General features: G+C 46.0%; 1 protein-coding gene across 2 annotated transcripts in view; it reads left to right on the top strand.

Moving 5' to 3' along the window:
- Positions 1 to 728: 728 nt before the first annotated feature.
- LOC121553267 (tensin-1) overlaps positions 729 to 27521 on the top strand; it is a 222665-nt gene continuing 195872 nt past the window's right edge. For both annotated transcript variants that reach the window (XM_041866298.2, XM_041866289.2), the window contains exon 1: positions 729 to 1047. In XM_041866298.2, the coding sequence (XP_041722232.2) occupies positions 967 to 1047 (81 nt within the window). In that variant the 5' untranslated portion in view covers positions 729 to 966. The remainder of the gene's footprint in view (positions 1048 to 27521) is intronic.

Genomic DNA, 27521 nt, shown 5'->3' with positions numbered 1-27521 from the left:
GGTGAGGGAGCCAGGATGGTCCGAACACTGAAGCATAGTTGAAACAAGCAGGAGAGTGGAAATAGGGGATGCAGGGAGGGAGGGAAGAAGAGAGGGAAGGAGAGAGGGAGCTAATGAAAAATTAAAACAACGTTAGCACAGACATGAGTAAGCACTGTTAGATAGGGAAAACCAGGGAATGAGGGATGGGGGAGGTGAGAAAGAGAGGGAGGGAGGTGGAGAGGAGGGAGGGGAGGGTTCAAGGGATGAATGAAATTAAGAATGAAGAGAGAGGAGAGGGGGTCGAGAGAGGGGCGGGTGGCTAAGAGAGGAGGGGGAGAGGGATGGAGAATAAACTGAGCCCCTTTTCTGAACACCTCCCCCTTTGCTCCCGTGGAGAGGAGCAGCCTGACCCCAAAAAGCTTTGTGAAAGTTCCCTCAGTGGAGGGAAAGAGAGACGGAGAGAGAGACACTGGAGAAAAGAGAGAAAGGAGAGGCACTGATGATGGGAGAGGAGGGACAAAGTTGAGTTGAGAGGCAGAGAGAGAGAGAGAGAGAGAGAGAGAGAGAGAGAGAGAGAGAGAGAGAGAGAGAGAGAGAGAGAGAGAGAGAGAGAGAGAGAAGAGGGAACTAAATATAAACAAGAAGCAAGTGAGTTAGAGAGAGAAAGTGAAGGGGATAAAGTACGCATGTGTGAGAGAGAGAGAGAGAGAGAGAGAGAGAGAGAGAGAGAGAGAGAGAGAGAGAGAGAGAGAGAGAGAGAGAGAAAGACAGAGAGAGAGAGAGAGAGATTGAGAGAGAAAGAAGGAGAGCTGCAGCAGTCACCGTCTCGGGTCTTCCCTGACGTGTCATGGATTTGCGGTGCTGGATATCCCTCCTGTTTGGACTAGTTGGGAATCCTGTGGCAGGTCTGGAATACTAGTTAGGATTCAGTGGCCAGTCTGGAGTAGCAAGAGCCGTAGCAGCATCTACCAGAAGGAAGGAAAGATGCCTTCTGTGTCTCTCAGCCTGCCCGCGGCCCTAGCTGGACAAGCCCGCACCTGGGTCTGCCTCTCCTGCATGTTCTGGGTGAGCTGTGTTTGTCTGTAAATGTGTGTGTGGGGGGAGTGTGGGGTGTGTGTGAGGCTGTATGGGTGTGTGTGTGTTTGTGGGTGTATGCATGTGTGGGTATATGTGAGGGGCAGGGGGGCAGGGGTCTGTTTCTGTGTTTGTGTGTGTGTGTATGTGTGCTCGCGTGTGTGGTGTCTTTGTGTGTGGTGTTTGTGTGTTTGGGGGTCTGTCATTTCTCCAGGTAAACTGGATGAACTACACTTCCCAAAGGGATTATGTAGGGTGGTCAACCCATTGAAGTAGAATGGGGGTCTGAGGGCCTGTTGGGTGGTCTAGGTGCTCTGTATTGTCAATGGGAAGTGAGGGTGTTAGGGTGCTGGAGTGTTGGGGGTGGAAGATGAAGAGGGGGGAACTTCAGTCAGATAAGTTGTTAGTGAGAGAGAGCGAGAGAGGGATGAGTGTTTTCCCTTAATCGCTGAGTGGACCCATTCCTGTCATCTTTACCCTTTCCTTAAAAGCTGGTTCAGACTGTCCTCTCTCTCTCTCCCTCTCTCTCTGCCTGGCCGAGACACTAAGCTATTTTTGCTCTCTTGTATAATTTAATCTACCGTGTGTTTTGCTCTCTGCAAGGGGTGTGTGTGTGTGTGTGTGTGTGTGTGTGTGTGTGTGTGTCTGTGTGTGTGCTTTCAGAGCTGTGCTGAGAATGTTTGTATGTTCGGAAATATGAACATGTGCACAAAGGGGTGTGGTTTTGGTCTGATGAGTGTGTTTCACATTTGTGAACTATGTTCTACTATGACCTTCCCAGTAGTCATGACTATCTTTCCTTGTTTCCCTTCATCAGTGACGTGAAAGAACTGGACAGGTGAAAACAAAGTCTCCATAGTGGCCAGGTCCACCATACTGGTAGTCTGTGTTTTCAGATCAACCCATAGACTTTTAGAATAACTTAATTGAGAGAGGAACCACGATGCAGCCTATTGAGATGCAACCACGATGGGATGGCCCTTTGGTCTATCACTGCTCCTCTGTCAAACTAGGGTTCTGGAAAGACTTAACTGACCCCTTGATTAGTTAATCAGCATTCTTTCCTTTAGGGGAGGGGGATTGTTAAAGGACACCAAAGCCCCCCAGCTAAGCTCCTAGTCACTGATTGACTGCATTAGGAGGCTGTATAACAATGCAACTTACTTTAGGGCGAAATTCAATCAAACCTCTCAGTAACGTTCATGTAGAATGTTTTTTTACATAATTGCTGCCAGGCACACATCTTTTTATGAAACCTGGAAGCATCTACCAATGAGGGGAGTCTATTTATTAGTACCTAAAGTCATTCTGTGATTTTATTTCACTAATTGAGTCATTTGAGTCATACATTAATAAGGTATGTTTCCGGAGTCTTTTCGAGTCAAGTCAGGGAATGGAGTATAGGCTGAGGTGGCTTGGAGATCCAGCTCAAGAGTAAAGGCCACAATGAAGAGTGATGTGTTTCCAGCTGCAGAAGCAGTTACTGTCTAGTGAAGGGAGATGCAGGAAACAGACCTCCTCTATGAACCAGACTGGCGCTATCTGCTAGACAAGCAGAAAAAGGAGGATCCTTTCCCCCCGAAAGCCCCGAACGTCTGGACTGTCTTGGCTGAATTTAAATGTTCCAGCTACAGACAGAAAAAAATTTGCTTTAGGAAAAGAGGAAATGACATGAAATGACAGAAAATGAAAGTGAAGACGCAGGAAATGAAGTCGCAGAAGACACTGGCCAAGTGGAAGGGCAAAGTGAGCAGGGGATGGCATAAGAAGGCGTGAGAGAAGACCTGGCAAGAGGACAACATCGATACCTGAAACACCAATCTCAGGATGTTCTTCCTCAATACACTTGTGAATTATTGATAAGATCCGCAATGGGTTTAGGGCCAGTTTTCCAGAGTTTCTCAGAAAAGGCCAATGGCAAACAAATCAAGTGTCCTCTAAAAAGTATTGAAAATATGCCAAGAAACATAATCTTGTCAGTGAGGGTCCTTCTTAGGTTGCATAAGTCTTTCATGAGCAAGGTGACTGAAAGAGAATACTTGTTATAAAGAGTCTACAATGTTTTAGCCCCATCACTACAGAAAAAAAAAACGTAACTCTGCCTAGAATTATGATGTCACATGGGTACATTCCCTCTGCTTTGCTGTACTCTATGAAGCTTAACATTACTAATGGGAGTTGTTATAAGCCTGTGACATCATCAGTTTAAGTGCTGATGACATATCAGAAGGTTAAGAACAAATCCTCAAATGTTTTACTTATGATTGAAATTCCTCTTTAAGTACAAAGTGTATAGATTTAAAGAGGACTTTTAGTGGTGTATTAATGGCCACTTCTACCAATATGCAAGGGCTTAAGAGATATTTGAAAGTAAACATTTCTTGCAGCCATGAGCCTCTGATTTAACAACTGGTGTTATTGTCCCAAATATACTTCAGAGTGTCGCCTACAACCATAAGCCAAAGCAAATATTGACCCTTGGCTAAACCTCCAAGCTGTCAAAGAGGTCAAATAGCTTAATGGAATGATCAATGTCCATTAACCTACATTTAATCAATCTGGAGACAACATGTGGCCAGGACATTATAGTCTTCTCAGTGCAGTTCCAGAGTCAGGCTCATGCTGGGGGGGTTGTAGTGGTCAGTGCCTCAAGCAGAAACCTAACTCTAGACAGGGTGCTTAGTGGGTTGGTTTAGGATTTTTCATTCCTACATCTCTAACACCATCTATTTTTCTTTCCATGTATTCTCCGGTCTCTTTGCTCATTTATCTCAGTCTCCCCCTCTTTCTATCTCTTTGTCTTGTAGCTGGTTTGTTTCTCTCCCCCCCTCCTCAGTTCCTATAGGATTACCTATGATTTAAGTGAAAGTTCCACATGTGGGGCCCCTTTGAAATACGGCAGCATTTCTGTAATTGCAACATCTGGCTATGCGTTGCCCCAGTGTTTTGCAGCCATAATGGATTTGCCATGCAGTCCCTTTTCCGGCATGCCTCCTCCATTTCATCATTCCCAAACACGTTCAATCAGACACATAGTTTATCTTGGAGTTCCACTCTGTGTGCGGTGTAAGTTCCCTTAGTCCATGGTGCAGCAATGGAGCGGAAAAGTGAAACTCTGAACGGCGTTGCGAAGGGAATACAACCACTCCTTCTCACTACATAAAAGCGTGTTTAAGCCCCTGTTCAGGTTATTTATGGGAGTAGTGAAGCTTTGTGTGTCCACCCCCAACACCTCCATCTTACCCCCTCTTTATCCCCTGAAGAGACCCAGCTCTCTGCACACTTCACTGGACACATTTGCCCTCAGCCTTCCCTGGCCCTCCCGCCATCGCTGGATGGATTGGAACTCCAATCTGGAATGGCTCTACGTTCCTGTCCCAGCTTGTTGTTTAAATCAAATCAACATTTATTTGTACACAGATTTGCAGATGTTATAGCAGGAGCAGCTAAATGCTTGTTTCTAGCTCCAACAATGTAGTAGAATGTCACGCAAATACAGTACAAATACACAAATAATCTACAAATCTAAACAAGAAATCAAGAAATGACAGAACGGGTCCAATTAACAATCCAGAGTATATTTTTAGAGTGTGCATGCGTCAGAATCCAGAATATAAATAAGTGGTGTGTGTAAACAGTATATCATTTGGAAAGAAAATGGTATGTCCAGTAATGGGTATATTAGGATGGGCTATGTCGAGAATACAGGATATATATACACAGTGAGTAAACAACAGTATATAAACAGAATATGAGTTGGTAAGCGTTCAATGACTCTATATACATGGGGCATTAGTCTCAAGGTGCAGGGCAGAGTACTGGGCAGGTAGTCCGCTAGTGATGGCTGTTCAACAGTCTGGTGGCCTGGAGATAGAAGCTGTTTTTCAGTCTCTCGGTCCCGGCTTTGATGCACATGTCCTGTAACATCTCTGTCTGCCAGAAGGTAGCAGAAGGAATAGACCATGGCTTGGATGGCTGCGGTCCTGACACAGAGTGCTGTAAATGTCCCGGAGGGCAGGCAGTGTGCCCCCGGTAATGCGTTGGGCTGACCGCACCACCCTCTGGAGAGCCATGTGGTTGAGGGCGGTGCAGTTGTCGTACCAGGTGGTAATGCAGCCCGACAGAATGCTCTCAATATGCATCTGTAGAAGTTTGGGAGGGTCTTAGGGGCAATGCCGAATTTGTTTCAGCCGTCTGAGGTTGTAGAGACGCTGTTGCGCCTTTATTCACCACAGTGTCGGTGTGGTGGGACCATTTCAGGTCCTCAGTGATGTGCATGCCAAGGAACTTGAAGCCCCCTCCTCTGTCTCATGTAGTCCACAATCAGCTCCTTTGTTTGTTTTACATTGAGGGAGAGGTTATTATCCTGGCACCACTCCACCAGGGCTCTAACCTTCTCCCTGTAGGCTGTCTCGTCGTTGCTGGTAATCAGGTCTACCACTGTTGTGTTGTCAGCAAACTTGTTGATTGAGTTGGAGTCATGCGTAGCCGTGCAGTCATGGGTGAACAGTGAGTACAGGAGGGGGCTGAGCACACACCCCTGGGGGGCCCCTGTGTTGAGGGTTGATTTTGTTAGTCACTCTCACTCAGATTAAAAACTGCGCTGTCTCCGCTGTCAAGAGGGGGGCCGCTAAAATGTTTTGCTCGCAAGGTGGGGGGGGAGGGGCCCCCCAGCAACATTTTGTTTAGGGCCCCCAAAAGGCTAGGGCCGGCTCTGACTGAAGATGTGGGTATGGATGCAGGCACGCAGACCCGCGAGCCACTGCGGCCCCTCATGATGAGTTCAGATTTTTTGTGGTCCCCACGCCCATCAAAGTTGCCCATCCCTGCTCTGGCTGGAAGGCCTTAATTGTGTTTGTCACATATGGAGTGTTTCTTGTGGGAAAGACATACTCTGATCAATAAGAAAGAACATCTGTCTTCCAGTCCCATAATATTATCCTGTTTTGGGGACTCAATATTGTTTGGTAATGTGGCTTCAATGTTGTATTGGATCCATAGCAGAAGTAAGTGTTCTGATGAGACAGGCCAATAGTGTGTGACAACCCTCAGAAGAATATGGAGGATTGGGTCCACACATGCTGCTACAGAAAACAACCCAGATGTGTGTAGAGCACTGCCATCCTCTACTCTCCATAAGTGGTTCATGTCACTCATCAACAACTGTTTTGAGCCTTGGCTGAGTTCCCAAACACTGGCTTTAATATTGTCATGAGCCCTCTCACTCCACCGGGTTACCACCTTAATGTGCTTCCACTATCTTCCACTCTGCTCATCTCTCTCTCTCTACTCAGCCTAACTAGCTCCACCTGTCCCTGCTCTGCTCGGCTCTAATTACTCTGCCAGCTGCGCTGCATTACCCACTAACCTCTCCCAGTATTTAAAGTCCTGTCTTGCAGCTCTCCTTTGTCAGATCGTCTGCAGAGCTCACACCCGGAACCTGTGTGCTCGCGCTTCTGGCTCACCCTTGTTTTGTGACCCCGGACCTGCCTGATTCTTGGATACTCTTCTGCCCCAGGAAAACCAGACCTGCTTTCTGCCATTACGACTCCTGACTACTCTTCGACCCCGGTAACTCTGACCAGCCTTCTGCCTTGCTACAACGTATTTGGATTTCCCTTGAACTGTACTTCTGCCTTGTTTCATCCGCCCGTTGTGTCTGTGTTTCCTCCCCCCAGGACTTCTGGACCACCAACCACCGGCGTCATCGGACGCATCGCTGCCACTGGGGGGCACAGACCCAGCACATTGGACGGGATAACCCCTGGAGCCTTCACTCACTCCCTACTTCCCTTTTCCCTTAAGTTTTAATAAACTTTCTGGTGTGACGCAATTGTGGTCCTCTTGTCGTCTGTCTGAACCGTGACAGTACGATCTGACCATCATGGACTCAGCGCACACCTCCCCCGACATGGAAACCGAAGAACCTGAGCAACCCACCGCCATGCTACGCCTGGAACACACTGAGAGAGAGCTAGGCCGCATGAGCGGCGACATCACCTCTCTGCTTCAGGTCGGCCACCAACAGCATCAGCAGTTCCAGCAGCACCAGCAGCAGTCCCAGCAGCAGCAACAACAACTCGCCAGGATCATCCAACTCCTCACCAACCTTACCCCAGCCAGTCTGCCCACCAGCCCTGCCTCCGAGTTACCTGCCCCGGTCATTGCAGCCGCTGCCCCGGAACCCAAGATTGGAAACCCCGAGCGGTTCAACGGCGATTCTACCCAGGTCCGGCCATTCCTGACTAGCTGCCGACTTCAGTTCTTGCAGCCAAGGACCTTCGCCACGGAGGGGGCTAGGGTCGGGTATGCCATCACTCACCTGACGGGCCGAGCTCGACTCTGGGGAACAGCAGAGTTCGAACGTCAAACCCCCGCATGTGCAACCTTCGACCTGTTTGCTGAGGAGATGCTGAAGGTGTTTGACCTGGATTCACCAACCGCAGAGGCGTCTCGTGAACTGTTCAGTATTCGACAAGGCAGACGTACAGTCGCAGACCATTCCATCGACTTCCGAACCCTGGCAAGACGAAGTTCTTGGAACACACCATCGTTGGTGGGCGCGTTCTTCCATAGCTTGGCTGACTATATCAAGGACGAGTTGGTCTCCCATGAACTGCCTTCCACTCTTGATGAAGCCATCGCACTGACGGTCCGGATCGACAGAAGGATACAGACCCGTCGTCGTGAGAGGGGGCGCCAAGGTCCACCAACTACCGGCATTCGGAGAGATCCGACTGGGCTCCTGTCAGCTACTGCCACTCACCCAAGTCAGCTTGATCAGTCTGAGCCTATGGAGATTGGGCGAGCCTCTCTCACTCCTGCAGAGCGCCAGCGCCGCTTCACCTCAAACCTCTGCCTCTATTGTGGAGGTGATGGACATCGTGTGGTAACCTGCCCTTTAAAAGGCCAAAGCTCACCGGGCATAGGGGGAGTCCGGTTGAGCTCAATGACCATCCAGTCCTCCGACCGCAAACCCTTGCTGCAAGTTCACCTCCGCCTCTCTGACTCAACTCACACCCTGGCTGCTCTGGTGGATTCTGGCGCCGAAGCCAACATAATGGACATCAAGCTGGCACGCCAACTGGGACTGGAGAACCTCCGTTTGACACCTCCTATTCCTGCCCGGGCACTGGACGGACACTTACTCGGATCGGTCACTCATGTCACGGCCCCGGTCTTGATGGGTCTGTCCGGAAACCATCAAGAAACTATCCAGTTTCACCTGCTCCCCTCTCCAGGCCAACCCCTCATCCTGGGTTACCCATGGCTCCGCCCGGCACAACCCTCAGCTCGACTGGGTGACCGGGGTGATCAGGGAGTGGGGAGAGGACTGCCACCGAACCTGCCTGCTTGCTGCCGCACTACCCCCTCGGCCAGTACCTACTAACTCCGCTCCTGACCTCTCCCATGTCCCAGAATGCTACCATGGTCTCAGAGAAGTGTTTAACAAAGCAAGAGCCACATCTCTGCCCCCTCACCGACCGTACGACTGTGCCATCGACCTCCTCCCTGGAACAGCCCCTCCAAGGGGCCGTCTTTATTCGTTGTCTGCTCCTGAAAGAAGGTCCATGGAGGACTACATCAATGACTCTCTGTCCACAGGATTGATCCGTTCATCTTCATCTCCGGCTGGTGCTGGCTTCTTCTTTGTGGGGAAGAGGGACGGATCTCTTCGCCCCTGCATCGACTACAGGGGACTCAACGACATCACAGTGAAAAACCGTTACCCTCTCCCTCTGCTCACCTCTGCTTTTGAGTTGCTCCAGGGAGCCACTGTTTTTACCAAGTTGGATCTCAGAAACGCTTACCACCTAGTGCGGATCCGGGAGGGAGATGAATGGAAGACCGCATTCAATACACCAACAGGCCACTACGAGTATCTGGTTATGCCTTTTGGCCTCACCAATGCTCCTGCTGTGTTCCAGGCTCTTGTGAATGATGTACTGCGGGACATGTTAAACAAGTTTGTCTTCGTTTACCTGGATGACATCTTAATCTACTCCAGAAACCTGTCTGAACACACCCGCCATGTCCAGCAAGTCCTTCATCGTCTTCTGGAGAATTCCCTCTACGCCAAGGCAGAGAAATGTGAGTTTCATGTCAAGACAGTGGCCTTCCTGGGGTACATAGTGGCAGAGGGAAGTATCCAAATGGATCCTGCCAAAGTATCAGCAGTCACTTCATGGCCAGTTCCGGAGAACAGAAAGAAGCTGCAACAGTTTCTGGGGTTTGCTAACTTCTATAGAAAGTTTATCCGGAACTACAGTACCGTTGCTGCCCCTCTCACTGCTCTAACCAGCACCAAGCAACCCCTTCACCTGGACCCCAGCAGCCGACAAGGCCTTCAGTACCCTCAAGGTAAGGTTCACCTCCGCTCCCATCCTCCAGATGCCTGACGTGGACCGGCAATTCATTGTGGAGGTGGACGCCTCGGATGTGGGAGTTGGTGCTGTGATTTCTCAGTGGGCTGCGGAGGATAGGAAGCTCCATCCCTGTGCCTTTTTCTCACGTCGGTTGTCCCCCTCTGAGTGCAATTACGACATAGGGAACCGAGAGCTGCTGGCTGTGAAGCTTGCCTTGGAGGAGTGGCGTCACTGGCTGGAGGGGTCCACCATTCCATTTCTCGTTTGGACCGATCATAAGAACTTGGAGTACATCCGCACGGCCAAACGGTTGAACTCCAGGCAGTCCCGCTGGGCCCTGTTCTTCACCAGGTTTAATTTCACTCTGTCATACCGGCCTGGATCACGCAACACCAAGCCAGACGCCCTCTCCCGTCAATTCCAGAAGGATGACAACCCCTCCAAGGATCCTGTGTCGATTCTGCCAAGTCCCTGCATCGTAGCAGCTCTGACCTGGGCTGTTGAGGAACAGGTGCTGGAAGCTCTCCGTAACCAGCCCGGTCCCAGCACTTGCCCAGCTGACCGCCTTTTTGTCCCCGAAAACCTAAGGTCCCAGGTCGTTCAGTGGGGACATGACTCCCGCCTAGCTTGTCACCCTGGCTCCACCCGCACTTACAACCTGCTCGCCCAGAGGTTCTGGTGGCCCGCTCTGAGAAAGGATGTACGGGAATTCGTCCAAGCCTGCCCCATCTGCAACCAACACAAGTCGTCCTGCCAGCCCCCAGCCGGATTGCTGCAGCCCCTGCCTGTGCCCAGACGTCCCTGGTCTCACATCGCCCTTGACTTTGTCACGGGGCTGCCCCCCTTCAAGGGGCAAGACCGTCATTCTCACCATAGTTGACCGATTCAGCAAGATGGCACACTTCATTCCCCTCCCCAAGCTCCCAACCGCCAAGGAGACCGCCCAGGTGGTCCTGGAACACGTCTTCCGGATCCACGGACTGCCAAAGGATGTAGTTTCTGACCGTGGTCCACAATTCTCCTCCGCTTTTTGGAAGGAGTTCTGTCACCTGCTGGGAGCCACAGTCAGTCTGACTTCCGGATTCCATCCCCAATCCAATGGGCAGTCAGAGCGGGCAAATCAGGAGCTCGAGAAGGCACTGCGATGCATGACTTCACGCAACCCCCACTCCTGGTCGCAGCAATTGACATGGGTGGAGTACGCACACAATTCTCTGACCTGCTCTGCCATCGGTATGTCCCCTTTCCAATGTGTTTATGGATACCAGCCTCCTCTATTTGCCAGTCAGGAAGGGGAGGTTACTTGCCCATCTGCACTTGCGTTTGCCCGTCGATGTCGCCGCACCTGGTCACAGGCCCGAGCCACACTTCTCAGATCCGTTGCCAGCTACACTACCGGGGCCAACCGTCGGAGAATCCCTGCTCCCACCTACCATGTTGGTCAAAGGGTGTGGTTGTCGTCAAGGAACCTGCCACTCAGGGTGGAGTCGCAGAAGTTGGCACCTCGGTTCATTGGCCCATTCCCTATCATAAGAGTGATTAGCCCAACTGCTGTCCGGCTCCAACTGCCTAATTCCATGAGGGTGCACCCCACTTTCCATGTGTCTAAGATTAAGCCCATTCATGAGAGTCCGCTGGTCCCTGCTGCGCCTTGTCCTCCTCCTCCACAGCTCGTCGATGGTGGTCTGGTTTACACCGTCCGCCGCCTGCTTCGGTCCAGACGGAGGGGTAGGGGTCTCCAGTACCTCATTGACTGGGAGGGCTATGGACCTGAGGAAAGGACCTGGGTGCCAGCTAGTCGGATTGTGGATAGGACTCTCATCACCGCCTTCCACCAACGGCATCCTGATCAACCTGCAATCCGTAGGGGGCCGCCCCAGAGGGATCCCTAACCGTCCTGCCCGCTCGGCTTCCTGTCCTGTGCCTGATCCTGTCTCGGGACCTGTCCCATCTCCCGACCACGGCCCTCCGGCTTCCTCCGAGGATGAGGGCGTTCGCTCGGACCGTTCGGAGGAGTTCTAGCCCTCCTCCGGCTCCCCTCCTCCCGCCCGGCGTGGTGTTGCTCTTGGGACTTCTGGGGCCGTCCCTTGGGGGGGGGGTTCTGTCATGAGCCCTCTCACTCCACCGGGTTACCACCTTAATGTGCTTCCACTATCTTCCACTCTGCTCATCTCTCTCTCTCTACTCAGCCTAACTAGCTCCACCTGTCCCTGCTCTGCTCGGCTCTAATTACTCTGCCAGCTGCGCTGCATTACCCACTAACCTCTCCCAGTATTTAAAGTCCTGTCTTGCAGCTCTCCTTTGTCAGATCGTCTGCAGAGCTCACACCCGGAACCTGTGTGCTCGCGCTTCTGGCTCACCCTTGTTTTGTGACCCCGGACCTGCCTGATTCTTGGATACTCTTCTGCCCCAGGAAAACCAGACCTGCTTTCTGCCATTACGACTCCTGACTACTCTTCGACCCCGGTAACTCTGACCAGCCTTCTGCCTTGCTACAACGTATTTGGATTTCCCTTGAACTGTACTTCTGCCTTGTTTCATCCGCCCCGTTGTGTCTGTGTTTCCTCCCCCCCCCCAGGACTTCTGGACCACCAACCACCGGCGTCATCGGACGCATCGCTGCCACTGGGGGGGGGGGCACAGACCCAGCACATTGGACGGGATAACCCCTGGAGCCTTCACTCACTCCCTACTTCCCTTTTCCCTTAAGTTTTAATAAACTTTCTGGTGTGACGCAATTGTGGTCCTCTTGTCGTCTGTCTGAACCGTGACAAATATGGGGAGCTTTTGATGTTGATCTTGTGGTTTTAACTATTGAACCTTTCCCAGGTTTATTTCTGGCTTAGTTGTTTTGTTATGCTTATTGGTTACTCATAGTTAGTCATAGAAACAGACCATGATCCATCAGAGAGAGCCTGATCACCGGCATCAATCATTCCCCAATAAACAAAATCCCTTGTGGCTTCGGAGATGAAATAGCACCACATTAAGATCACTAGCGAGGCCTTCAAATGAGTTTGGTCTCATTTTATCCGTGCAGTCAGATCGAGGCAGGCAATTGAGGTGAATAAGCCATTTACAAGGTTTTATGGAATTCTCTGCAGGGCTGAGCTGCATCCAGTCTGCTACGGTATTTGACTGAGTAGCTTGGAGGCTAGAGCTGCATGAGAGAAGACTCATACGTTATATTTAGCATTATCAGATGGGGTTCTGCTCTCTTGGTCGTCTCTTGCTAAAACAGGTCAAGTTTGCTAAATAAGATAAATAGAGTGATAGAGTTCAGGTTTTGGCCAAATACTATTTTGGTCAGTGGGCAGCTATCCTTTGAGCAATATGTGCTTAGTACATTCAGGGGCCGGCTGCCCGGATCCAGGTAAAGCCTATTCCTGGACTAAGAATCACATTCTCCATTGAGCATGCTTTCTACAAGAATGACAGTTCTTTAAAATATGCTTATTTGCGGAAAGGCTCGGACTGAGCCCATTTGTGTTAAAATGTTACATTCAGCACCAGAGTTTTACATTCCAGAATTTACATGCATTGCTTTGAGAAATACGGTATTGCATTTCAAAATGCTCCACACCTGTTTTGCTCTGTAGACTGTGGATTACACTGAAAGAGAGGCCAATAAAGCCTCGCAGGTGACATCACTCATAGACAGGGTTGGTTAGGCTGGACCTGAGCCCAGTGGAGGTCAGGGGTCATCGAACAGGAAGTGAGACATGGCTGTGGGGGTAGACACAACTGAGAACCGAGAGGCCAGAACTCCCCCAGCCTCCAGAGCATCTACTTTGGCAATCCCTCAATCATTCACAGCTCATCACCAACTGGCCATGGCTACATACCATAGGCTACTGAGCTCATACGTGTATGTAATTGTGTTTATTGCTATGTGTGAGTCAATATGAAAGTTCTCACATTCCTGTATTGTTCCTGTATTTTGAGGGATTTGGGCATCAGTTTTGATTCCTTGTTGCATCTATAAACTGGCTTGCTTGTGAACACTGCCTTAACCGTATATGGCCATGTTGAGCTTCTGATACATTCAGCACCTGAGCCAAGTGTGAGCCATGCAAGAACATTTCAACAAGGATATTCTCCCAATATACCTCCACTGCCGTGACAATGGGTTAATTCTAAGGCTCTTTCTCAATTGTCTAAAAGTTTGTCCCCTCCTCAGCTCGTTCCCTTCATTATCTCATTCCCTTCTTCTAGAGAATGCTCAAAAGGTGAAAACAATGTGGTGGAAGCTCATTATTAGGCTTTCCTACTCTTGATCAGGTCTTTTCAGAACAGTGAAGATGAAGGAGAGGAGAATAGGACAGATCTTTAGACAATTGAGAAAGAGCCCCAAGTGTTTTTCCTTGCTTGATAATGCTCTTCAGCTCCTATTAATGATGCCTGACTTCTCCTAACCAGTAGTAATTAGTGGGCTAGTCTGCTGACAGCCTGGGATTTTACACCCTGATAACAACAACAACGATAGAGGTGTGTCTGCCAGCTCAGTCAGGATGTGCCTGCTGTAGAACCAATCAATACTCTTGCTGCCAGCGTCCAAGGAGGCGTTGTGTGACCGACTTATGGGGCAAAAGAGAGTGTGGCCAAACAATGGCTTCTGCGTCTGTCAGTTACAACATCCCTCTTTGCAGCCAAACTGAAGCGACTATAAATCATGCCCTTGGCTTTATCGTCAATGTTTTCGTTTGCGGTGCTCTGTTGCCACAAAACAGAAAGACCATGTTGTATATCAGTGTCTGCTTCTTGAGGTAAAACAGCCTTCTTTATCAGATTCTATGAATCTCCTGTGTGGAATTTGTTACGAGTGCAAAAATGAGACCCTGGTCTCAATGGGCTCTCCTGATTAAATAGAAGTTACATTAAAATATTCCTTACCACTGTTTAAGATTCATGAGTAACGTCATTACTTCTGATGGGATATAAGCAAGGCTAAGTCCCACAGGGGTGTGTATGCCTTTATGAGGCATATAGTGAGGTGGTTGTTCTCTGTGGGATTACCCTTAGGCCTATGTACTATAACAAGTTGTGGAGCAGGCCATGGTTTATGCTATCACCACCCACTCCAATATGTTCAAAGGTCTGGGTCAGTTTCAAGAAAGTACTTTTGGAATTATGAAGCCTCATCAATTGTCAATCATCAAGCCAACTTGTAGCACTGGTGAAAGCATGCATGCTGTCTTTTTTGGGCAAAAAGCTCATTTCTGATGATGAACTTGGTTACTTTAAGCTGAGCAGGGATTAGGACCATTAAAGCGGGCTGCTTGCGGGAAGAGGTTTACAGAGGTTTTTGGGGTGTGCTTCTCCAGTGTTGCTCAATTTCTGACATTTATTTTCATTTGCTGCAATGTCACTACGGCCTCAGAGAGATAATTATGTTCTGGTTTCGCGAAACAAGTGCCGACTACGCCAAACGAATTAGGTCAAATTGAACTGCTTTACATGCATGGTTATGATTAAAGAATGATTAAAGAATTCAAAAGACTTAAAAAAAAAGCTATTACATACCATTTTAATAGTGTAATGACGTTACTCCCTGCTCTCTCTTCTCTCAACTTAATCATCATAGTCTCTTTATCCGTGGAATTGTCCTAAATAAGTATTTATTTTAGCACAGCATTGCACTACATTTGAGCTGGGAAAGTACCAGGAAATTGTCATATTTTTTCTTGTAGAGCTTGTAGGTGCCATATCGCTTGTAGATGCCATGACGCCATGATGCCGCAACATAATTGTTTATTTTGAGTGAGGCTGAGGCACCATACAACATATCATGTGAACGTCAATAGGAAGAAAAACACATGAACTACACTACCGGTCAAAAGTTTTAGAACACCTACTCATTCAAGGGTTTTTCTTAATTTTTTACTATTTTCTACATTGTAGAATAATAGTGAAGACATAAAAACTATGAAATAACACATATGGAATCATGTAGTAACTAAAAAAGTGTTAAACAAATCAAAATATATTTTATATTTGAGATTCTTCAAATAGCCACCCTTTGCCTGATGACAGCTTTGCACACTCTTGGCATTAACTCAACCAGCTTCATGAGGTAGTCACCTGGAATGCATTTCAATTAACAGGTGTGGCTTCTTAAAAGTTAATTTGTGGAATTTATTTTCTTCTTAATGCGTTTGAGCCAATCAGTTGTGTTGTGACAATTTGTGTGTGTGTGTGTGGGGGGGTTATACAGAAGATAGCCCTAATTTGGTAAAAGACCAAGTCCATATTATGAGAGAAACGACAGTCCATCATTACTTTAAGACATGACGAAACATTTCAAGAACTTTGAAAGTGTATTCAAGTGCAGTCGCAAAAACCATCAAGCGTTATGATGAAACTGGTTCACATGAGGACCGCCACAGGAATGGAAGACCCAGAGTTACCTCTGCTGCAGAGGATAAGTTCATTAGAGTTACCAGCGTCAGAAATTGCAGCCCAAATAAATGCTTCACAGAGTTCAAGTAACAGACACATCTCAACATCAACTGTTCAGAGGGGACTGTGTGAATCAGGCCTTCATGGTCGAATTGCTGCAAAGAAACCACTACTAAAGGACACCAATACGAAGAAGAGACTTGCTTGGGCCAAGAAACACGAGCAATGGACATTAGACTGGTTGGTCTGGAGTCCAAATTGGAGATGTTGGGTTCCAACCGCTGTGTCTTTGTGCGACGCAGTGTGGTTGAACGGATGATCTCCGCCTGTGTATTTCCCACCGTAAAGCATGGATGAGGAGGTGTTATGGTGTGGGGGTGCTTTGCTGGTGACACTGTCTGTGATTTATTTAGAATTCAAGGCACACTTAACCAGCATGGCTACCACATCATTCTGCAGCGATACTCCATCCCATCTGGTTTGGACTTAGTGGGACTATCGTTTGTTTTTCAACAGGACAATGACTCCCGAGTGGTGCAGCGGTCTAAGGCACTGCATCTCAGTGGCGTCACTACAGACCCTGGTTCAATTCCAGGCTGTAGCACAATCCGGCCATGATTGGGAGTCCCATAGGGTGGTGTACAATTGGCCCAGCATCGTCCGGGTTTGGCCGGGGTAGGCCGTCATTGTAAATAAGAATTTGTTCTTATCTAACTTGCCTAGTTAAATGTAAAGAAAATTAATAAAAATGACCCAACACACCTCCATGCTGTGTTAGGGCTATTTGACCAAGAAGGAGAGTGATGGAGGGCTGCATCAGATGATCTGGCCTCCACAATCCCCCGACCTTAACCAAATTGAGATGGTTTGGGGTGAGTCGGACCGCAGAGTGAAGGAAAAGCAGCCAACACGTGCTCAGCATATGTGGGAACTCCTTCAAGACTGTTGGAAAAGCATTCCAGGAGAAGCCGGTTGAGAGAATGCCAAGGTTGTGCAAAGCTGTCATCAAGGCAAAGGGTGGCTATTTCAAAAATATATTTTGATTTGGTTAACACTTTTTTGGTTACTACATGATTCCATATGTATTATTTCATAGTTTTGATGTCTTCACTATTATTCTACAATGTAGAAAATGGTAAAAATAAATAAAAACCGTTGAATGAGTTGTTGTTCTAAAACTTTTGACCGGTAGTGTATATCATTTGATTATGTTGTCAATTCACCTACAGGTCTATGTGTTCCATTCACAGATTCTCAGTCTCTAACCACCCCGTCAACCAGCTCTTTCAAAGAATCCATTGAGTCTACAAAGAACTACATAAACATAGTCACCTCCAACATATTTATAAATAAACAGTGGTTTGGGGGGTGCAATGACTGATGCACAGGGTTCTTCGGCAGTCCCCATAGGAGAACCCTTTTTGGTACCATGTAGATTCCTCTGGGGAAAGGGTTCTACCTATAACTCAATAGGGTTCTACCTGGAACCAAAAGGGTTTTACCTGGAACCAAAAAGGGTTCTTCAAAGTGTTCTCATATTGGGACAGCCGAAGAACCCTTTTAGGTTCTAGATAGCACTTGTGTGGGTTGTTATTTCTCCCAGGTTTAGGTTTGGTCGGGACTGGACGATGTGACAGGAAGCCACTGTATCCAGTCTGCCTCTGGGGTTGGAACAGACTTGAGTTAACCATCCCTGCAGATACCTGCAGACTGAGAGCCAAAGCATTGTCATTGTTCAAAGTCATTGTTCTGTTTGAGTGAGTTTAGTTGAAAGACTTTCAGCTGTCTTTTCATTTTTATACTTTGTTAATGACTTCAGTTCAGACTATAGATTTGTTTTTGTCTAAGTGGCATGTACACCTAAAGCGGTGTTTAACTTAAGCAGTTGTGGGTTGACTTCTATGACACTGAATTAACTCTGGTAGTGAGATGTAGTATGTTTGCATAGTGCAAAGTACAATTTTACAGACATTTGTGACTCATAAATTAAACATGTTTATGCGTGCTTTATACAACTGTATTAATGCATACTGACATTCACATACCACCACTGTTTACATAACTCGATAGTGGATTTAGACTATAGATTCAAAGTCTGTAATTAAGGCTTCTCTCTCTCTCTCCCTCCGTGCTGTTGATGGCCTGTGAAAAAAGGGGGGATTTTCTCTCTTCACTTCTGGATGACTGAGTAATTTCCTCCCTGGGATCCACCTCGCTGAGATGAAAATGCATGTTGAGAGAAAGAGAGGGAACGAGACAGGGAGGGAGAGAGGGAAAGATTGGAATGCCTGAGGTGCATTTCTCCCTAAATGAAAATCAGGTGACCGTCCATTGTGAGGCCTGTGGATGGAGGGAATGAGAGGAAAGCAGAGTCGGAGAGAAAGAAAAGGTCAAATTCCTCCCTTCATATGGAGAGCGGGAACAGACAGAATGATAATGGGGTACATTTCCTCCGTATTGCAGCCTGCAACAATTTTTTAGACAGTGCTTCAACCCTGCCCACTCTCTCAGAAGTGTAAATGCAAATTGTAAGGATAAATGTATGTATCTTATAGGGCCGTGTGGAAATTGAAGGGGTTTAGGAGAACCGATTTGGCGTGGGGTTTCTGGTTTGTGGAATGGGAGTTGTGGGGAGCAGGGGTTGGGGGATGGTCCTTGGAGACCTAACGCTGAGTAAACATATTAGTAACAATAAATCATGTCTTTGCCTGCATTGCCTGAGTGCCAGTGATATAAACATTTGGGCAATGTTAATCCCCCAAGACTGTTTAAACTTGTGTGCAGATAACAGCTAATTAGAGTCAGATGTGAGTGCCGTTACGAGCCCTACTTTTTTAAGACTTTTGTTTGAAACAAAGGATTGATGATAAACATGAGATCTGGGCGCCCGAGTGCATCTAGAGACAGGACGATGAGGCTGGTGGACACAAATCCAACTCTTCTCATGTGTTTGTGGAGCGAGTTTATCTTCCCTGTCCTCTGAAACTGCTGCTCAGTGCCTCGTAGTCCCACGTGCATAATTAATTATTCAATCAGGTCTTTGCATAGCAGATGCCTCACAGACAATGGACAGGACTTTTTTTCCCTTCCACATTTCACACACTTTTCAATTTTCACTGGGTTGTAATGTACACATTTTTTCTAAAAGTAATTTAAATGAAGTGTTTACTACTTACATAACGGTAAACCTTCCTATGACTTATTTATTTCCTTATCCACGTCAAAGCATGTAAGTTAAATTATGATTACTTCTCTTACCAAAATATTTCAGCACTGCAAGAGTTTAAAGTAACATTTAGTGTCATTCAAACGTATCTATTTATTTTATAAGCTCATTTGAAACTCCATGGCAGTTTTGATGGAAAAGACAGCTAGCTAATAACTAGGTTCACTTCTTGTTGACTCCCTGTTTGGAATGACAGGGTTTGGGAGAGGGACAGGGCACTTCGTCAACAGTCTCTAACCATCAACGACCCTGCCATCGAGGGAATTCCTGCCCTGAGATGGGCTATGCCATGGATACCAGCTTAGGGGGGCACGTTGAAACCACACTCACTCCCCACCTCCTTGCCTTTCTCCCTGCTTTTCATCCTCCCTTCTTTTTATTTCCTCTCTCTTCCTCTTTCCTGTCTCTCTTTCCTCTTCCCCCTCCTTTTCATTCCTCAATTTTTTTGTGATAAAGATGAAGAATTAGTTGGCTCTCTTACAGGAAACCACCAGTTGATTCTCCTAATAGCATGCCTGTCAAAAATCATTGTGCATTTCACATCAATGTTCCAATAGCTGATACAGTCCCGGGGTTGGCCTCAACGTTGCCCTCCTCTTATTGTCAGAGTTCAGTGTTCAGTGGCCTTTATTGAAACTCCATGTGGGGGCTCCATTGTACTCACGTGATCAAAAGAAAGAGAAAGAGAGAGAGTGTGAGAGAGACAGAGAGAGTGTGTGAGAGACAGAGGGAGAGAGAGGGAGATGACAGGGTGGTGGAAGGGAGTAGAGGCTGCCTCTGTGTGGATGTGGGGTCAGGCCAGACAGAGTGGAAGGAGATGAGATAGGTCAAAGGTGAGACGCCCCTGCCTGCTCGCGTTTTGTGAGCTGAAGAATCATAGCCTTGTCGGAGAAAACATGCATGGAGGGGGTGGGCGGTTTGGGAGAGTGGGGAGACAGAATGGGGGGATTGGAGAAAGGGCGGGGTAGGGGCGTGAGGGGTGTTCTAGCAACAGAGGGCACACACACACATACACACACACTTCCCATAGTAGCAGATGGGACCTGTCGCAGTGACCCCACTGTGTGTCTTGTTAACATCTCACCCACACACATGTTGTCCCATATGAGAGACGCTGTGTAAAGTAGGTTATTATCTCAGTTGAATGGATGGATTGGATGGGATCACTACTGATAAGGCTTGAGTTTCAATCTGAGGTTCAAGGGAGTTCACACACACACTCTCTCTATCTCTCACTCTCTCTCTTTCGCTCTCTCTCTCTCTCTCACACACCATACTTGAAGGGCATAATATAATATCGATCTGCACAGGGTTAAGTTCATAATGTTCTCAAGCTGTAGAGTCTTGTTACAAGACTATCTGAAAACCTATTCATTCCTCCTTGTAATGCACTTTTGCAATGGGCTCTAGGGATTGATGCAGTGTCCAGCTACACCAATAGAGTTAGTGGGTGCCAATAACAAATGAAGTAAGCCCCGAAGTGAAATGAACTCCACAGTTTGGTAAGTGGGTAAAAAAAATGCTTGGCACAGCAGGTTTGCTGAACACATCCCATCTAGCACATTTTGTTCCTTGGAAAATTGTGGAAATGTAAATGTTTGGTTTCCCATTGGTTCAGGAAGCCATAAGTTTCCTGACCGTTTTTTAAACATTCTGAGAACGGAAGTGAAAATATTGCCTGTTCTGGGAACATTAATTTTAGGTTGCATGGAGGTTCTGAGAATGTTTTACTATGGTTCACGGAAAGTTTTCCTGGGATTTTTTGTTAACGTTCTGAGAATTTAGGTTATTTTGAGGTTTTTAATAACTTTCTTAAAACTTTCACTGTATGTTTCAATAAGACTTTTAATAACACTGCTAGCTTAGTTTGGGTTAACTGTTTTGAACTCCAAGCACAGATAGGACACATCAATTAATTGCTTAGTCATTAATCAAGCAAACACATGTCTTTTTTTATTGTGGCACAGCATCAGTGAGATTCAAAGCTATGATCTTCTGTTCTCTATCCATGGAATTAGTCCACTGCACCACAAGGATGGAGCTAGCATGCCATGTTTTTTAACTCATACAAAGCTGTTCATTTTAGTCTATTCAAACAGACCCCATTTCAAAGGAAACAAGCACTCATTAAGATCAGGTGTGGCCAATTAGTGAATGCGGCCAAAACACTTAACAAGATAGAGGATTGTTTTAATGCTGAGAACGGAATGTATATGTTTTTCTTTGACCGTTACTAATGTTTTCTTGTGGTTTTTATTGAACGTTTTCATAATGTTCTGAGAACATTACTTTAAATAGAACCATGAGGAAACCTGTAGCAAAAATGTTATGCTGAAGTATTGAAATTCCCACAGGAGAACGTTGTTTTTTAAGTTTCTCTGAACTATTTGGGAACATTCCCAATGTCAAACCAGTTGGAGAACGTTCCTAGAACATTACCAAAAATGTAGTTAAATGTTACCATGTTTGAACTTTTAGGAAATGTTCTGTTAAAGTAATGAAATACCAAGCAGTTTATGTTATTTTGTCAAGTTCCTTAAATGTGCTGAGAATGTTCCAAAGCCAAGCAACTATCCTGCACCATTCCCAGAATGTTGTGGGAAGGTTGTATGCAAAATAACCATAGGACAACCACGCTCTCAACAAGGTCTAAGAAACATATGGTTCTCAGAACGTTATGTGCTTGCTGGGATCCCACTAATGGCTCTTTAGTGGTACTGTATTCCATAAGTGGGTGTGAAACAGTCTATATCCCCGTCTTCAGTGTGATTTTACAAAATCTTAACTACTCTTGGGTTTCAACCACATGTGTGTGTGTGTGTATGTTTGTGTTTGTGTGTGTGTAGCCATATACACCACAGCTCTGATTTAAATCCTCTCTAATATACATACTTGCTGAAGTGTCTGTGTGTGGTAAATATAAGCTAATAAAGGGTTATGAAAGGAATAGGCATCTAGAGGTTCCATATTATCATCTAAAGGTTCTTCCTAGAACTGTATATGAAGGGTTCTACCGAGAACCCTTTTATATTTGGAGGGTTCTTCCTAGTTATAACCTAACACAGTGGAGTTAGGAAAACTCCCGGTTTACAGGTCACATCAGGCCTGCAAGTCATGTTATGCTGGCTTGCAAAGTGATGTGTAATTCCTATTGGAATCCAGCCATAGTTAGGATATCCAACAAGTGGAATTGTTGCTCACCTGCAACCTGCATTCAGAATGACTGCCAGGGTAGGAAATATTGAATACTGAGACTACCTTAATCATCTAAACTGGAACAACCATCTCAGTAATGGGTCCAATAAATCCAATTACTAACAGATTGGATTAGTTTAGAAAACTGTATTTTATTTATCTTCCGTAGCATAAAATGAATCAACCAATCAATGTACATGCAAAAACACAGATATTGCAGTAAAACACATTTCAGAAAATCTCCCTGCAATAGAGCATGCTGGGAAACATTATATACAGTATGGTTCTATGTAGAACCCTTCTTGCCTTCCAAAGATTCATCAAAGAACCCTTTCTTCCCAAAATTATTTTTAGGATGTTAAAGGTTCTAAGTAGAACCATTTGCCTTACAAAGAACCCTTGTCTTCCAAAAAGGGTTCTTCAGATCAAAATGGTTCTTGGTAGAACCCTATCCCTCTGCAAATAACCCCTTTGGAGTGTGTGTGTGTGTGTGTGTGTACTGTAGTCTTTGCATAGGGTTGTAAACTAATGAGTTGAGGGCTCACATGCAGCTCAGACTGAAATCAGTCTGCTTCCTCAGTATAAGTGTATGAGTGTGTGTGAGAGATGGGGCGCCATCGACTGCAGAGCTTTTAGCGTCAAGGATGAAAAAAGCTTCTCGAGGTGACCTTATCCAGCAGGAATGTCTCTCAGAGTTGTAGCTGGAAAAGCAGCCCTATTGGGGGTCAATGTACAGATTTGGAGCTTATTGAGGAGGATATGAGCTCCGCTCGTTATCCTAGTGTCAGACAGGTATTCCCTTTCGTTGTAGTTACCTTCACCTTTCCTTTCATAGTTTCCTCCATCAGAATTGATGTGATTGACCCGGACAGGTGAATAATACATTCCCAACAGGCATTGACCATACTGCTTTCACCTATCATGTTTTTCGATCAGTGTAGATCAGAGTTATCCAACTTCAGTCTTGGATTGACATTGCGCTGTGTACGTTTTTTACCCAGTCCATCACTAACACACCTGATTCTAAAAAAAAACAATACCAGTTTTTAGTCTGAGCCACAATAAGCTGAACCAGGTGTGGTACTGAAGGGCTAGAACAAAAGCCTGCACACCCAGTAGCTCTCAATGACCCTTTAATGAGTTGGTGATCCATGGCATATATTAAGAGGAGATGAGGAATGGATACCACTTATACCTACTGAGATGCACCCTTGCTCTTCCCAGAGTGCTGTAGCCCTGCTTTAAACCCTGTCAGCCCATTGGGAGCCATGCCCTCAAACCACACTCCCCACTCCCTCAGGGTTAGGGGTCTCCATTGTGTGTATGTGCGTGTGTGTGTGTGGGTTGGTCGTAGGGATGGGACACTGTTCCCAGGAGCTTAGTGTCTCAGCAAGGGGGCTGTGTGTACACTGGCCTTGTCCCCTGGGGGTCCAATGATGCCTGTTTCAAGCCGTCTGCCTTTGTGTCAGTCTAGCAGAGAGAAATGGGAGGCAACGGAGAGAGCCACAGTAGGGCCAGGGGCATTTGCATGGTTGGCATCACTTTGAACTAAAATCCCGAGACCTCGTTTCTTGTGAATGTGAACGTACCCCCATGATTACCATACACCCCCCTCTGCCACCCCCTCACCCCTCTCACCCCTTCCCCCCAATCCGTAGTGCCCCTTATCCCAGAATCCCCCACTTTCATCCCCGCCACAAACAATAAACAAACTCTGAGCAGCGGCGGCCCTCCTAATGAACGGAACCAATTAGGGCCCGGCCGCACAAAGGAAGCTCCACTATATTGTTTGTGCCATTTATTTACATAGTATTTGGGGTAAACAATGGAGGCCAGGCCTCAGATGGGTGCGAAGCAGAGGAGAGCTTGTTTGTTTGGTTTCTAAAAGAGGATGATCACTTATGGCTCCAGCCCAAATTGCTAATAGGAATTAAACCATGAGGGATTGTGCTGAGATTTGAGTGCCCCCCTCTCCGACATTCACCACCCAAAAGTGGGGAGACAAGTGACTGACATAGGAGGCCAGGCAGGAGGGATGAAGTATTTAAAAAGTGTTTTGCTGGACTCTCTTCCATTCTGTTGCATAGCCCTGATGAATAGGGGGGAGAACACTAGAAGTCTGTTTTATTTTGGGGTCAGCTCCTCTCTCTGAGAGGGCCAAAGATGATGGGACTCCCTGGGCTGAATAAACTGAGATTGAGACATTTTTCCTGTCTGGCGTGTGTCTCTCACATTGTCTCCCTCTCTGTCTGCAGCGTGAAAGAAACTAAACTACACAGCTACATTCCTGTAGTAGGCTGAAGAGCCCATGTGCGGAGAGGGACTTTCAGGCAGTTTATTTGCTATTCTGTAATGTATGTTCACATGGGAAAATTACATGTCAGATGGATTATGTATAAATATTTGAATAGGTGTTACCCTGTGTATACATGATAACGTGGTTGTTTTTGTTTGCATTTTGTCTTGAGCTCTCTTCTTCTCAGCAAGTGGGAACAGCTTACTGTAAGTATCTTGTAATGAACCAAAACTACACTGTTGATGAAAGCCCACATAGGAGATCCGAGGACCCATGTTTCTATAGCAACCCTGTCAACTGACTAACTAGGTGGCCAAGAGGTGTGTGTGTGTGTGTGTGTGTGTGTGTGTGTGTGTGTGTGTGTGTGTGTGTGTGTGTGTGAGTGTGTGTGTGAGTGCGTGCGTGTGCAGTTTAAAAATCATTCCCCACATTGTTTGGATAATTTGATTGGAATCCAAAACATGTATGAAACCATGCTCCAGTTTTATCCTTTGTTTATTTACCATTCACGCCTCAGGCCAGAAATAGTATACCACCTAAGCATGATTCCTGTGGTATTGAGGTTAATGTGGTTAGAAGGTACACACTACAACAGTTGTGGTGCACTAGTGTCTCCATAATGTTTATATGTAGGCATGTCTCTGTAATTGCTTTGGCTGTCTTTGTCAGACGGAGTAGGTAGAGGGTGCCCCCATTCACTGATAGAGATTCAGGTAGTTTTGTATCCCTGTAATTGTGAAGGTTAGGATTGGGGGTAGTTTAATCTGATCCTAGATCTGTGAAGAAGGGAAATTTAAGTATCAGTAGGCTCATTTGCATCTAGTTGTTTGGCAATGATTTTCTCTCAATATTGTAAAAAACTCATTGGGAATGGAACAATGAATGAAGCTTGCATTTGCCACGCAAATGATCTGAAAACAAACATATTCTCTTCTGAGCAGATGACAGGCTGATCATTGGCATGGAACGCTGGTATAATCCCATGTAGCCATGCCAGGCAGGTTCATCCCTCTTCTGAGATGGTTTTGCCAAGTTGGCTGCCCAACATAGCGGTAGTCATTGTTTTAGGTTAACCAGATTAGGCTAATCACATTAGGCCATGCCAAGGCATATCTCCGAGATGGAATGAAGGGTCGGGCTGTGTAGTCGTCACCATGCAGCTCAGGGAGAGATATGTGGTCCCATAGCAGCATTGCTTAAGTGCTGCATTGAGATAAACAGCAGTTTTTTGTTTACCGTTAGTCTCAAGGCTAACGTAAGGCGCTATGGTAGGCTACGCAAAGCTGCCTGCTGCGGCCTTGTTAGAAAATATAGCAACACACAAGTTATGTGGTGTTATGTCAAAGTGATACATAGTCATTTAATATTAAGGCAGGATATATATTAGCGAGTAAATACAAGCTAATGGCAGTGCTCCTCTAAACCTAAACTCAACAATCATTTAACTATCCCACTGGTCACACCACATCATTTCAACGGGGATAATTGGGTAATATTTTCCAATGTGTTATCATTATGCTTTCAACCATCTAAAAGCATAACCAAATTTCAGTGTAAAAACAATGTCTGATTTTTGGTTTAGTTGTCACCCAAATGTCTACCGCTGCGCTTTCAACCATTTAAAAGCACAGCAAAGTTCAAATGGGAATACAATGTTATATATTTTGTTTATTTATACAACAGATTAATGTGTTATCACTGTGCTTCATTTAATAGAGGAACCAAATGAGATTCCCTTAAAAGTACATGGTGCAAGTGATCAAAGCAATTTGAGATTCTACGCGGATTTTTACAGCAATTGTGAAGATATCAACAGACCTGCGACGACCTATGCATGCTATCTTGAACATGCATGCTTTATATGATAACATAAGAAGAAATGTATAGTTACGATAAACTCAAAATGTTGCCATGGATGTGTTACTAATTTTAAGGTTGAATGTTACATTAGTTTGAAAGATAGCCTTAACTTTAGGCTATTTACTGTATTAGAAAATATAAAAATGTAAAGGATATGTATCTGCTGCTTGGATAGTTCCATCTGTGCCACTGACTTAATCCCATTCTTGAACTTTTATTTTTGGTTGATTTGGAGATGTGCATATAACATATCAATTGATAGTTTGTCGACAAGTTAATAGGATATTTATTGTATTTCAAAAGTGATATTGAATTGTGTTTGGTTGTGAACACAACCAAATATTAACATTTGAAGGAGGTATCTTCTGCTTGGATAGTTCCATCTGTGCCACTGACTTAGTCTAGCTTTAATTCCAGTTTGTCTACAACTTAATAATTGGTATGTTGGATTCATGTCTCCATCTCAACCACAAATCTAAGGTAAAGAATAGGACTGAATCAAATCCAATCAAACTTTAAATGCACTTCAAATAAAGTTTGATTTGATTTAGTGCTGTTTTTATTTTATTTTGGTTGAGATGGAGACATGAATCCAACATATCAATTTTTAATTTGTAGACAGACTGGAATTAAAGCCAGACTAAGTCAGTGGGACATATGGAACTATGTTGATATAATGTTGCATTGACAACCAAACACAATTCAGTATCACTACATACCTATACATTTGAGTCAACCATAGGCCTATAGTATTGTATATTTTTTGTTGAATTATGGGTTAAATTGAAACAATACTTGTTGATGACTTATTTTTTCTCTAAGCAATGGCATTTTTCTGGCCACTCTTCCGTAAAGCCCAGCTCTGTAGAGTGTACGGCTTAAAGTGGTCCTATGGGCAGATACCTATGGGCAGATACTACTTTGGTCTCTTTGTTGCCTTTCTGATTATTGCCCTCCTTGCCTGGTCCGTGAGTTTTGGTGGGCGGCCCTCTCTTGGCAGGTCTGTTGTCGTGCCATATTCTTTAAATGTTTTAATAATGGATTTAATGGTGCTCCGTGGGATGTTCAAGGTTTTGGATATTTTTTTATAACCCAACCCTGATCTGTACTTCTCTACAACTTT

Source organism: Coregonus clupeaformis, chromosome 4 (assembly GCF_020615455.1).
Source record: "Coregonus clupeaformis isolate EN_2021a chromosome 4, ASM2061545v1, whole genome shotgun sequence".
In the NCBI taxonomy this organism is placed as follows: Eukaryota; Metazoa; Chordata; class Actinopteri; order Salmoniformes; family Salmonidae; genus Coregonus; species Coregonus clupeaformis.
This window is presented reverse-complemented; position numbering and strand designations above follow the sequence as displayed.